The sequence below is a fragment of the Gymnoscopelus microlampas genome (assembly GCF_963454915.1).
Source record: "Gymnoscopelus microlampas genome assembly, chromosome: 13".
NCBI lineage: Eukaryota > Metazoa > Chordata > Actinopteri > Myctophiformes > Myctophidae > Gymnoscopelus > Gymnoscopelus microlampas.
In genome coordinates this window covers 12168994-12182215 of record NC_139950.1, presented here as the reverse complement: position 1 = coordinate 12182215, position 13222 = coordinate 12168994, and the positions used below count along the sequence as shown (strand labels likewise).

Genomic DNA, 13222 nt, shown 5'->3' with positions numbered 1-13222 from the left:
ATTGCTACTCGATAACGGCCCCAAATCTCCAGCAGCAGCTTTACATAGTCTATGAGCGTGATGCAACACTGACGTTGCAAAAAACGTTGCCCAAATATGGAGTACCGGGCAGACATCCCTTCCTTGCTGTTAACTGAGCAAACGTCGCCAGAGATCTAAACTCTGTTCAATGTGATGCTGATATGAACAAACTTGCTTGTAAATGAACGCCTCTCAACAAAGCAAGAAACAATTCTTAACAAACTGCTTACATTGTTGAGTAAAAAAGGATGCTACGGCGGTAACACTGCACTCCCTCACCTTTAAGCTTCTGGCAGACATAAGCAGTTCTAAGAGAGCTACCAGAGGTGTCCCCAAAAGGAGTACTAAAATGGACGTTACACAGTAAGATTTTAAAATCAAACGTTTTGAAAAGGTGGCAGGAAGAGAATGTAATTGCACAGCGATGACAACACCACTGGAGGAAGTAGCTAGTTGTACATAGGCCTACTGTATTAGTACTTGGTACAATATTGTTCTATACAGGTATGTTACATTGTAAATGTCTAGCATTTAAAACCAAAACTATATTTGCAACACTCTTGAAGTCTCTACTGTTCAATCAAGTCGCATTCGTTTACCTATAAACCATATATCGCATTCTGCAACTTTCCCACACCCCACTTTCCCACCCACCTCTCCACTTTTTCCTTCCGTAGGGCTCCGGGGGACTTCGTCGTGGCCAGGAGCTACGCCGAGCTCCCTTCAAAGCTTCTAAATCCTGCATCGACTCGCCATCGACGACTCTGCATCAACGACTCGTCAGCAGCCACTCGGGCGACATCATCGACTCGGTATCGGGCGCTCGGCATCAACGACTAGGCATCCGCGACTCTGCATAGACGACTCTGCATCATCGACTCTGCATCGACGACTCAGCCTGAAGGCCCTCGCCTTTCTATTCATTTTGTTTCATTAGTTCCATTGGTTCGCTTAAAAAAAAAACTTAAACGCTATTGATTTGTAGCGTGGTCCTTGCTAGTGAATCGAATGTTGGGAGCAGGACAGATGTAGCTCTTCAAACACAGATTTCACAGATTTATAAAACATATTTATTGTTTATAAGAACGCCAAATTATAACATAAAAAGTACTGTTATTTCACAATATTTGAATTTCCAGCATTTAAAATGATCTGCTGAATTAACTGCCTATAAACCCACTGCCAACACCGCTGCTTTGGAGGTCATCTTTTATATTTAGTTTATATTTCTTTATTTAGTTACTGTATGTCCTATTATTAGTTATATGCTTAGTTATATGTTATATTATTATTTGTCCTGCAAACTTTACCGATTATGAAACCTCTCCTAGTAGATATAGGGAAAAACAAACCAAAGAAAATGCAGGTTAAAGTCTTTGAAGTTGACAGAGCTAGATGACACTGGACCTTTAGGACCTTACCTGTCATGTTTGACACTGGGGGCTACACTTTCTCTGAGGACCACCTGTGGACCGCCGCCAATGAGTTGACAACCCCTGGCCCCTCTCCCCTGGTGCCTCCTCCAAGATGACTAAAATCATCTCAGCCACCACCTGAGTGGCCACAGCCATGTTGCCAGGACACATCCATTTTATCGGCCATTATGCCTGAGCTTAATAATGATAAAGTTCAAAATCAAAATACTAGCTTGTTTGGTCTAAACTCAACATCACCCACTGCTCCTAATAGTTAGGAGGTATGAATGCAGAGGGAAAGTGTACAGTGACTAAAGTAATTACTAAATTAACCCAGAACTTGTTTTTGCCTTGGGTGCGACGTAACACAGGTGTAGCTCAACCTGTTCACAAATGTGGACTTCCAAGCAGCAACGTCCTTGCCTTGCTCTCCAAACAGATCTAAACTGTGATGATGATATGATCATGATATGATCAACTCAAATGAATGTATCCTTTCACAAACTTCCCTGGGAGAAAAAAAAAACAAATGCTAACTTGCCGTAAAGTCAAACAGACACACGTGCATTGTGTATGTAGACGACACAAGCATCTTCAGGAGAGTTGTACAACATTCCAATCTAAAATGTCTTTTAACAGAATAATGGCTACATGGCAATGGGTGCTTCACCACAGCACCTCTGTGTTCCTCATGTTACTGATGAGCAGAAATAGGGGGGGGGGAACAACAAAAAATGGCAAGGTAAAGGCTCTGTAGTTGACAGAGATACACAGGACTGGATTACTTCTGACACTGGGTCCCTTCACACTTAACAGCACTATAGCACTTTATAATGTGTGCTCTCTCTCTCTCACGCACGCACGCACGCACGCACGCACGCACGCACGCACGCACGCACAATTCCCAAAACATTACACAACAATGCACAGCATGAAAATAGACAAGACAAATAAAAACAAAAGCTGTGGCAAAATGGAATGGCTACAGGCTACAGTATTGACATTGGAAATAAAACACTAAGGGATTCTAATTCAAATGACATGCTATACTGAAACAAGGGAGGAAGGGTTTTTCATAGCTAAATTAAAAAATTTATACAGAGTCCACTTCTCTAAACAGCTGAGGGAAGAGCATTCCAGAGACATGCTCTACCCCTGACTGTTTCTTCCTTAAGCCTGGGGCTGCTGCGGGTGACCAGCACCTTGAGCGTAACGACCATCCTGGAAAATAAAGTTTGAAATTAAGTAGGAGAGGTTAGGACGGTCAGGCAAACGGTTCTCGAGATATGTGGAGGACTCACTCACTCACTCACTCACTCACTCACTCACTCAATCTCTCTCTCTCTCTCTCTCTCACACACACACACACACACACACACACACACACACACACACACACACACACACACACACACACACACACACACACACACACACACACACACACACACACACACACACACACACACACACACACACACAGAGAGAGAGAGAGAGAGAGAGAGATTATGTGTATTTATAGATAGATAGATGGAAATAATATTGAGGCAAAAAAAAACACAAAATATATATTCGGGGATTGGGTTCACTGGCAGAGTGTTAACAAGAAATGCGCACACACACACACACACACACACACACACACACACACACACACACTTACATACATACTGGACGGATGGATGGACAAACACTATTCTAACGCTATTTTAGACTATTGGTGCCACACTGTAAAAAAAAGCAATACATTTTCAAAAAAAGAAGATTGCTCGAGGTGAAGGTTTTGTCTTATTTAATTCCAATTTGGTCAGAGCTGTATATTGCGGCATCCAACTCCTCAGGCACTGCAGGTCTTCAGCCTGTTCATATAACACGCAACCTCTTTGGATCCCAGCTCTTCCTGCGTGAGGCCTAGTTGGTACTCGAGTTTCCCATTCTCCTAATTCTCGTATGTAGGCATTGCTTCCACCATGAGTTTTATCTTCTGCATGGGTGGCTTGGTGTTGGTAGTCTTCAAGCTGAAACGTGAAATTCGAACACACACAATCTAAAAAAAATATTCATTTTGGTCGCAGTCTAGAGCCCTGCAGCTCCAAGCTGGCAGAGGTATACTGCCTGTGTTGGAATTGGGAACCAATGTGGTGATGTGACTTGAGGCAGTCAACTTGAGGCAGTATTGTATTAGACAATAAAATAAACAAACATCAAACAAAACAATCAAAAAAACATTTAAGCCACCACATGTATCTCTTACTTTTTTAACAAGCCGCAATGTTTTCAGCCATAAGCAGTTCCAGGGCGATTTCTGGAGCAATGGGAATGAAATCAGGCATTTCAGTGGGGCTGTTGGTGTTAACAGACCTTGAAGTACTGTGTGTCACAGGTTTTAACTGTGACCTTTAACTCCACCCAACACTGGTATAAGGATCTCTTGGCACCCCACTCCACACATAAGACGAGGACAACACACTCTCACTCCCCAAAATGCATAGCATGAGCATAAATGTAACCAAACATCAAACGTTTGACTGGAGCGAATCGCTGTGCAGAGCGTTGCGAAGTCCACTTCAGCCGACTCAGCGATGTTCGTATTCATATCCCCCCCTAGTCAATATGCCCCCAACATGAAAGTGGGGATCGACCAAAAACAATAAAGAAAACAAAAAACTGTCCAGGCAGGTAGACTTGGTTCTCCTACCTGTCTAGCCAAATAGTCTCTCATTTCCCTGCCGCCGCTGCCTCCTGTATAGCCTGGTAGACTCCGAACTTCCCTGTCACCACTGCCTCTTGTAGCCTCAAATATAGTCTCGGATCTCCCCGACCTCTTCGTCTCGATCACCAGCTGGAAATATGGCCTCAGTGTAACCAGCAGGCACACACATCACACACATCAGGCACACACAAACAAAACAATCAAAAAACATTTAAGACACTACATGTATCTCATACATTTTTAACAAGCACTAAATAAAGAAAACAAAAGTCACATGACAATACTTAAAGTCACATGACAATATTCAGTCGGACAGTGCCGCCCTGTACCAAACTCAGAAATGAAGCGCAGACACACGAAACATAGGGCATTTAAAAATCTCTTATAGTGCTCTGCCAATTACTCAGGTTGGCAACAGGTGGAGGCCTAACCCACGGCCAATTAACTAGTTGGCTGACTCTGTAACACATGCAAATCTTAGACAGGCCATGAGAGGGGATTTCATTCTCTTGCAAACTGACCTGGAACGTGGAGTGGGCTTTCAGTACAGCTGTTGGCTACTAAAAGCTCTCTGCTGGATGTTGGTTTATTATTATCATTGTTATTATTATGATTATTATGATTATGATTATTATTATGATTATTATTATTATTAATATGTGGTTAATCTGTACTGCAGGTTCTGATCTAAGGAATAGGAAACAGGGAAATCCTACACCCCTTAACCCACAGACAAAAATCTTTTTACTGTGTGGCTCTACAGAAGGCTAGCCAACTTTAGGAGGGTCGGTCTGTGTGTCTGTCTGTGTTTGTCTGGAGCTAATCTTGCAAACTGCTGGACTGATACTGATCAGTGCCAAATTACTGGTTTTCTTCAAAATCATGAATTGGTGAAAAACACACGGTCGAATAATGGCGTGGCTTCATGTGGATCTCGGACTTCACGTGTCCAGAATGTGACTTCAGTCACCAATGACATATCTATGACATATGAATCCTATTTGTGCAAGGTTTCAGGCCTGTACGGCTGACATTAACTTCCGTTATTAATTAAATCAATCAAGTGTGAGCTAGTGTGTTTCTAGCTCCCTGTGCATCGCCATGGTTCGTCTGTTTGACTTCCCTCTTGTGTTTCTCTCTGCTTGTGCCCTGTCGCGGACACTCTGTCTCTGTCTCGAGACACTCATGTCTCAAGACACTATTTCTTCTGTGTCTCTCACCGCCGGCGCCCCGTCGTGGTTTGTCTGTTTGATTGTCGGCATTTCTGTATGGTATCCACCATGTATCCACCATGGCTTGTCTGGCTAACTGTTGCCCAAGGTCTGCATCTTGTTCTGTTCTGCCATGCAAGAATTTTGTCATCATGCACTTTTCATGATTGGTCATGAATGCATATAACGCTTAGTTTGTTGTTTGACTCTCTACCTTTGCCATTCAAACAGTTATAACTTCAACACATCATCCGTGCCCAAATTTGGGCAATCCAAGCTCATTGACTTCCATTATGAAAGTATTTGTATGAAAATATTTCAAGTACACAACGTGAAAAAAGAATTCATGTACCGAGTTAGACTACTCCAGTCCAGCGGTTTGCAAGATCAGCTCCGGACAAACAATCACATCCACGCACGCACACAGACAACCCTCTTACAGATAGCCAGCAACTTTCCGAGCCGCTCCATGAAAAGACATGCAAGTGCAAAATATCATTACATTACAACGCTGTAACCCTTCAATGCAGAAAATAGAGAAAGATGACCAGGGACAATGGCTTCATCTCTTCGCTGGCCTCAACGCATTGTATTCATCTAGCTCGGCATCAAGCGCCTCTGCAGAAAGCTGCTGTTTGTTGCCACCAGACCCGCCTGTACCCCGGCCTGTGGATCCTCCGGCACCGTGACTTCCAGATGGTTTCTGCATGCCTCCAAAGCTACCGACACGATTCCTAATTATGCCTCCACCACCTCTGCTCAGATCCTGCATGGGAGTCAGCCGCAGTATCTCAGGCTGTTTTGTCATGACAAGCTGTATGTTCATGGGGCGCCCATTAAGTGGCACTCCGTTATATTGTTTCATGGCCTTCAGGGCATCGGCCCTTCTGTCAAAGTGGACATCTGCAGTGCTCAAACTCCTTCCTGAACGGTCATAATGAACAGCAGCCTTCTTGAGATTACCAAACTCAGCGAACATTTCCTGGATATCTGCATCAGAGACACCAAAGTGTAAGTTTGTGACAAGGAGCTGACCTCCAGTATCCACAACCAGTCCACTGGTGCCACCAGGACTGCCATTAAAGCTATTGTCGAATATGTCATGGTGCCACTTACCCGGAAGCTGTTTAGGTGGCCTGCTGTATGGCATTGGTCTGCCTTGACCATGTCGGTTCCTAAAGGGGCCACCGGACCCACCTACTCTGAAATCATCTCTGCCACTGCCTGAGCGGCCACGACCATATCGCCAGGACATATCCATTTTATCGGCCATTATGAGCCTATATAATGGTTACGTTCGAAATACAAAACCAATAAACAATAGCTTTTTGGGCACCGCTCAAGTGTGCCCACTGTTCGAAATATTTACTATGTGTAAATGCAGATGACAAATCTCACGTATGTGCAAATGTACAGCGACAAATACCCCAACATTAACTAAAGGGTACTGATTGATTTACTTGATTTATATGTACCGTGTCTTTCTAAAGTGCTGCTGCTCGAAGTCAATAAATAGGCCAATGTGACGTAATATAAACGTAGCACAAACTATTTCCCAAATACGTTCTTCCGGACAGATTTCCCTGCCTTGCTGTAAACTCCAAGCAAACATTGCCATAGATCTAAACTGTGGTCTACATTATGCAGCTATGAACAAACGTAACTGAATGTATCTCAACAAAGCAATAAGCACTTTCCAGTGAGGAAAGAACAGATGCTACTGTGGCATTATTAGTCAACACTGCTGTTATTTTTGAAATAATTATTAGAAGTTTATCTTAAGTTAATGCACTCGTATTCTCACATCTCTTTGCTCCGCTTATAGGCTGTGTCAGGGGCTCATTTTATTATTTTCTTATACACAAATACAGTAGACCAGTGTTCCCTATCTAATATCCAGGTCCCTTACTGCCCCCATACCCAATTCAAATGTATGCTTTATTTGTATTGTGTATTGTGTTTCCAAATTAAACTAAATTAAACTGGACTGTGATTATTACGTAATTATTAGCCTACTTCCCAGGGAGAGAAAAACCTGTTACGTAACACTGTTACAATCATAAGAAGAATGGATGTATATGGATGTCAGGCCCTGTCACATAAGGCCCCTCTCCATGGTAACATTTTACCATGGAGTCCTGACATCCTTGTCACACAGTGCTGTGAGAAGGGCCAGATGTGACAGATATCATATGAAATATTGATAGTGGCTTTATTTTGAGGTTTGTCTACGATACTGGAAGCCGAAGTTATTCAACCACTTTAAACCGGCGTCCCTATTCCGGGCATATCATAAAAGGTGTGCTTTTTGTCTTGTAGACCGGTTATTTTCACCAACACTCGTCATGACGAGATATAAAATAGGGCTTAAGTTAAGTTAAGTATTTTGTACTTAAAGGTTATGGTTTGTGTTTGTACTTTCCAATTTTGTATTAGTATAAAAATGATTTATGCGTGTAACATATGGTTTGTTTATATGTTTATGGTCTAATACACCAAAATTGTCAATTTTGAACACCCCGGTTGTCCGATGACATCGTAGCTAACTACAGATATGACAGCTCTCATAACACCAGAATAAGGTTTGTGTTTCTGATAGCTGAGTTACTGGAGCAAAAACATCAGAGCAGGTCAGTTCTGGAGAATATAATTCATATTGTGGCATTTGAGTAATTTCACATCATTGCATGTCATGTGTCACATCATTCATTTTGCATCTGGGTAACCCCTGGGTAACTGGGCATGCCAGTTCGGTAAAGCACTGATCCGATAGACCTCACACTTGAAGTTGAACCTCCTTGGGTCCTCAGCAATACACATACCAAATATAAAGTCGACTGGTTGAACGCTTCTTGATTATGCTAATAAGTACATATTAGCAGTGAGTCAGAGTACTTAGTGCAGAGGCAGAGGCAGTCTATGACATCTATGACATCAGAACTATGACGTCAATACTGTGAAGTCAGCCATCTTCATTTTAGGGCAAAAACCAAGGAGGACACGTAACAGATGGTAGGATTTCTGGAATCTGATTGAACAGAGTTTAGATTTCTGGCTGATGTTTGCCAACAAGGCAATGGAAGTCTGCTCAGAAGTCCATATTTGGGCAACGGTTGTACTACATCTGTGTTACATCATGCCCACAGCATAGAGGCCTATATAAAGACTTCCAGCATTTGAAAAATAAGACGATTGAAGACATTCCAGTCTGTATTGAATTGAACTGTTAAGTGTTAGGATTATGCTTTTAAGAAGATTCAAGACATTCCAGTCTGCATTGAATTGAACTGATTAGCGTTTGGATTATGCTTTTTCCCCTCTATCATATGAGGAATGCCAAGCGAGCTCACAAAGAATGTTATCCAAAAGATCTGGATTTCGTCTAATGATGACAAACCTGTGATCCGCAGGAGATCAGCTTGGGGGCCACTCCTGGCTAAACCCCCCACTGTCGTAGCCATGGTTGGTCTGCCCGCTCGAGGCAAGACCTCCATGTCCAGAAAAATCACCCGTTACCTCAACTGGATTGGCATACCCACGAAGGTCTTCAATGTTGGAGAATATCGTAGGGAGGCAGTTAAGTACTACAGCTCCTATGATTTCTTCAAGCCTGAAAACGAGAGTGCTGTGAAAATCAGACAGAAATGTGCAATGAATGCATTAAGGGATGTCAAGTCCTACTTAACGGGGGGTGGTGGCCAGGTTGCGGTGTATGATGCCACCAATACCACAAGAGAAAGACGAGGGATGATCCTCCAGTTTGCCAGGGAAAATAGTTTCAATATCTTCTTCAGTGAGTCAGTGTGCGATGATCCCAGTATCATTGCATCTACCATCATAGACGTAAAGGTGTCAGGCCCAGACTACAAGAACACCAACAAAACGGATGCCATTTTGGATTTCCAGAGGAGGATTGAATGCTACAAAGCTTGTTACCAACCTTTGGACCCTGACAATTATGACAGGGATCTGTCCTTCATCAAAGTGATTGATGTGGGCCAGCAGTTCATAGTCAACCGGATACAGGACCACGTCCAGAGTAAGATTGTGTACTACCTGATGAACACCCACTTGCAGCCCCGCACCATCTACCTATGTCGTCATGGAGAGAGCCTGGACAACCTGCAGGGACGCCTGGGTGGAGATTCTGGCCTCTCGCCGCAGGGCATAAACTTTGCGGCTGCCCTGGCTCGGTTTGTGGAGGAACAGAACCTGAAGGATCTGAAGGTTTGGACCAGCCAGCTCCGTCGCTGCATCCAGACCGCTGAAGACTTGAATGTGCCCTATGAACAGTGGAATGCCTTAGATGAGCTATATGCTGGGGTGTGTGAAGAGATGACGTATGATGAGGTGAAGGATAAATACCCAGAGGAATTTGCACTGAGAGACAAAGATAAGTACTACTACCGCTACCCTATGGGGGAGTCTTACCAGGACATGGTGCAGCGTCTTGAGCCGGTGATTCTGGAGCTGGAGAGGCAGGTGAACATCCTGGTCATCTGCCACCAGGCCGTCATGCGCTGCCTCCTGGCGTACTTCCTAGACAAGAACGCAGATGAGATGCCCTACCTGAAGTGTCCCCTCCACACAGTGCTGAAAATCACCCCTGTCGCCTATGGGTGGAAAGTGAAGTCGATCTCACTTAATGTGGAGGCAGTGAACACACACAGAGACAGGCCTTGAGAAGGTGTAGAGGGGTCCTGGTATTTTGATCAGGAGGGCTTACCAGCCCAGAGCCCAACATCTAGAAGCCCCTCATCTGGCGTCCTTGTTGCGCATCCTGCCACCTCTACGGAAGATTTGGCCATGTTCGAGAGTGGGAAGCTCGGTGGGGAGGGTGATCCCTGTCACTGCAGTGACTCCTACAGGTTGATCAGGGCACCTGTTCAACCAGGTGTTCTGCCTGCTTTATGCCCTCCTGGTGACACTTCATGGAAGACAACCACAATTAAATGAAGGAATAAAAAACACCATTTTAAAGTGAATTGTTCATTTTATTTCATTAGGTTCCTACTGTAAATGTTCTCCTAGTTTTTATTTCATGACTTTTAATTTATTTCATGATAATTTTGTATCATTTCCATGTCAACTTTTATTTATTTCATGACACGTCTGACAATCTACATGAGAATCTTTCAAACTTTTAGGTAGAGTTCCCCTACAATGACATGCTCAAAATAGCGAAGCCAGGGTTAATGTGATAAAATATAACATTGCATCTGACCGCTGCCATGAAGAGGAGACTGGAATATACTATTATCAACTGTAGTACTGTAGGTACCAAAGGGAAAGGGAGAGCACGATGGAGGAGCTGAGGGATGTGAGAGTTGATGATGTGACTTTTAAAGAGATAATTAATTATAATGAATTCATTTAATTCATGATTAAGAGAATATTCAATTTGCATATTTACGTATTATGACATATTAACTAGTGAAACCTGTTCACATCTCAGCCAAACAAGGCTTTGTATTTTGGTGTGTGTGTGTGTGTGCGTGCGTGCGTGCGTGCGTGCGTGCGTGTGTGCGTGCATGCGTGATTAAAGCTTACATGGGAATGATTTGTATAAATCAGGGATTCCCAGTCTCAACTCCACCCAAAATTGTTTCCCCGGGTCCCAATATACATAGTATTTCCTTCAAAGGACATTTAACCACTTAAACCCCAGCATCTGTATTGTGGGGAAAGCTTTCGCTGAACATAGCTGATCGACAAGCTCGATCGGCTATTTTCAGCAAAAGCCTTCCCCAAGATAACAGAAAACGGAAAAGACACTTGTGTAGAGCCCTGCATTCGTTTTGGAGCGGTACTTCCATGATTTTGTTCTGAATTGAATTCCGGTGATTCGCACTTGTAACAGACCATAGACAGATCTAGCTACCGGCCGTGTTGACTAGAAATACTATCAAGTTTACACAGTATGACTTTATTAACATAAATATTTCATTCAATAAAATATGTTGATCAATAGATCAACTTAGTTTGTACATGTGTGTCACAAAACTGAAACACATGTACACATACAAACCTAACAAGTTTTTGATTTCCAACGCCAAAACAATGTTGAATAAATGCAGCTTTGTAGAGTGATTTGAAGGGGTGTGATTACAAATAAAATCTAATGGCAAGTTCAAGTTATACAGTATCTGTGTGATACACAGTTCTCCAGTTAGACCTGACACAGAGCCTTGGTTTGAATTTCAATAAATGTCGGTATGTATAGATACCGGTACATTTAAAATGTGCAACTAAAACTCATAATTTGGACTTATTCCAGCCATCAGCTTAGGTGAAGGAGTGCATTGTTACAACAGTGGCTTGTTTTAGCTTGCTTTGTTGGGATACATTAATTTACAAGCAAGTTCGTTCATACCAGCATCACATTGAACAGAGAGATTTCTCGTGGATGTTCGGTCAATTAAGTTAATTGTTAGTTAGCAAGGCAGGGAAGTCTTCATTTGCCATCAAAACGTCTACACATCACAGGGACTAGCATTTTCACAGCCATGACTTAACTTTAGTTCCGGTTGCTTTTTCCCCCCATCAGAACATAAAACTTCTTAACATTGGCATTGCTTTTGGGAATGTTTCATGAATTACTTGTACACTTTGGTAATCACAAAAGTGTCAATGTGCCACACTGCCATTGTAGGCTGTCCGGAAGTCCATATTTGGGCAACCCTTTGTTCTACGTCTGTGTTACATCATGCCTATGGCAAAGGCCAACATAATGATGTCCAGCAGGATAAAAGGGGGAAGCAGTACATACTTGCATAATTAATTTTCATTGAGTAGTCGTCCTCGGAAATCAGATAACTGTAAATCACCCAACAGCAGTCATGCCCGACCTCCTTGTTGGAATCAACGGCTTTGGTCGTATAGGTCGTCTGGTTTTGAGGGCATGCCTCCAAAGAGACATCAAGGTTATGGCAATCAATGACCCCTACATTGACCTCCAGTACATGGCCTACATGTTCAAGTATGACTCCACCCATGGACGTTACCATGGCGACGTCGACCACCAGGAAGGCAAGCTCATTGTCGATGGGAACATCATACACGTATTTCAGTGTATGAAAGCAGTAGATATCCCCTGGAGCCACGCTGGAGTGACCTACGTTGTGGAGTCCACCGGAGTCTACGTCAGTCTGAAAAGGGCCTCTGCTCACATGCAGGGTGGAGCCAAGCGTGTGCTAATCTCTGCCCCCTCCCCCGACGTCCCCATGATTGTCATGGGCGTTAACGAGGACAAATACGACACCGACAACATGACCATCGTCAGTAATGCCTCCTGCACCACCAACTGCCTGGCTCCCCTGGCTAAAGTCATCAATGACAGCTTTGGCATTGAAGAGGGCCTGATGACCACTGTGCATGCGTACACGGCCACCCAGAAGACAGTGGATGGCCCCAGTACCAAGGTGTGGCGTGACGGGCGAGGCGCCCAGCAGAACATCATACCCGCTACTACTGGAGCTGCCAAGGCTGTGGGGAAAGTCATCCCCGAACTCAACAACAAGTTGACAGGCATGGCGTTCCGGGTTCCCGTGGCTGATGTGTCCGTTGTGGACCTGACGTGCCGTCTGTCTCGTCCCGCTACCTACGACCAGATCAAGGAGGCAGTTAAGGCCGCTTCGCAAGGTCCTATGCAGGGTATACTGGGATACACCGAGGACCAGGTGGTGTCGTCTGACTTCATCGGTGACACCCACTCCTCCATCTTTGATGCTGGAGCTGGCATCTCCCTCAACGACAATTTTGTCAAACTCATTGCCTGGTACGACAATGAGTTTGGCTACAGCCACCGTGTGGCCGACCTGCTGATGTACATGAACTCCAAGGATGCGTAAGGCAGCCACTTC

The 13222-nt window shown here is 43.9% G+C and overlaps 3 protein-coding genes across 3 annotated transcripts; 2 read left to right on the top strand and 1 right to left on the bottom strand.

Annotated features, from left to right (window-relative positions):
* Positions 1-5922: 5922 nt before the first annotated feature.
* Positions 5923-6621, bottom strand: LOC311058531 (THO complex subunit 4-like; the record flags this gene model as incomplete). Its single annotated transcript, XM_084075994.1, has 1 exon — positions 5923-6621. One exon carries the CDS (start codon positions 6619-6621, stop codon positions 5923-5925), a length of 699 nt encoding a protein of 232 aa, XP_083932120.1.
* A 2072-nt stretch (positions 6622-8693) lies between these two features.
* Positions 8694-10043, top strand: LOC311059289 (6-phosphofructo-2-kinase/fructose-2,6-bisphosphatase 3-like; the record flags this gene model as incomplete). Its single annotated transcript, XM_084077075.1, has 1 exon — positions 8694-10043. One exon carries the CDS (start codon positions 8694-8696, stop codon positions 10041-10043), a length of 1350 nt encoding a protein of 449 aa, XP_083933201.1.
* Positions 10044-12196: 2153 nt separating this feature from the next.
* LOC311058530 (glyceraldehyde-3-phosphate dehydrogenase 2-like) lies at positions 12197-13210 on the top strand (the record flags this gene model as incomplete). The annotated part of the gene is made up of 1 exon (XM_084075993.1): positions 12197-13210. The coding sequence occupies exon 1, from the start codon at positions 12200-12202 to the stop codon at positions 13208-13210; it is 1011 nt and encodes a 336-aa protein (XP_083932119.1). The 5' UTR covers positions 12197-12199.
* Positions 13211-13222: the final 12 nt, after the last annotated feature.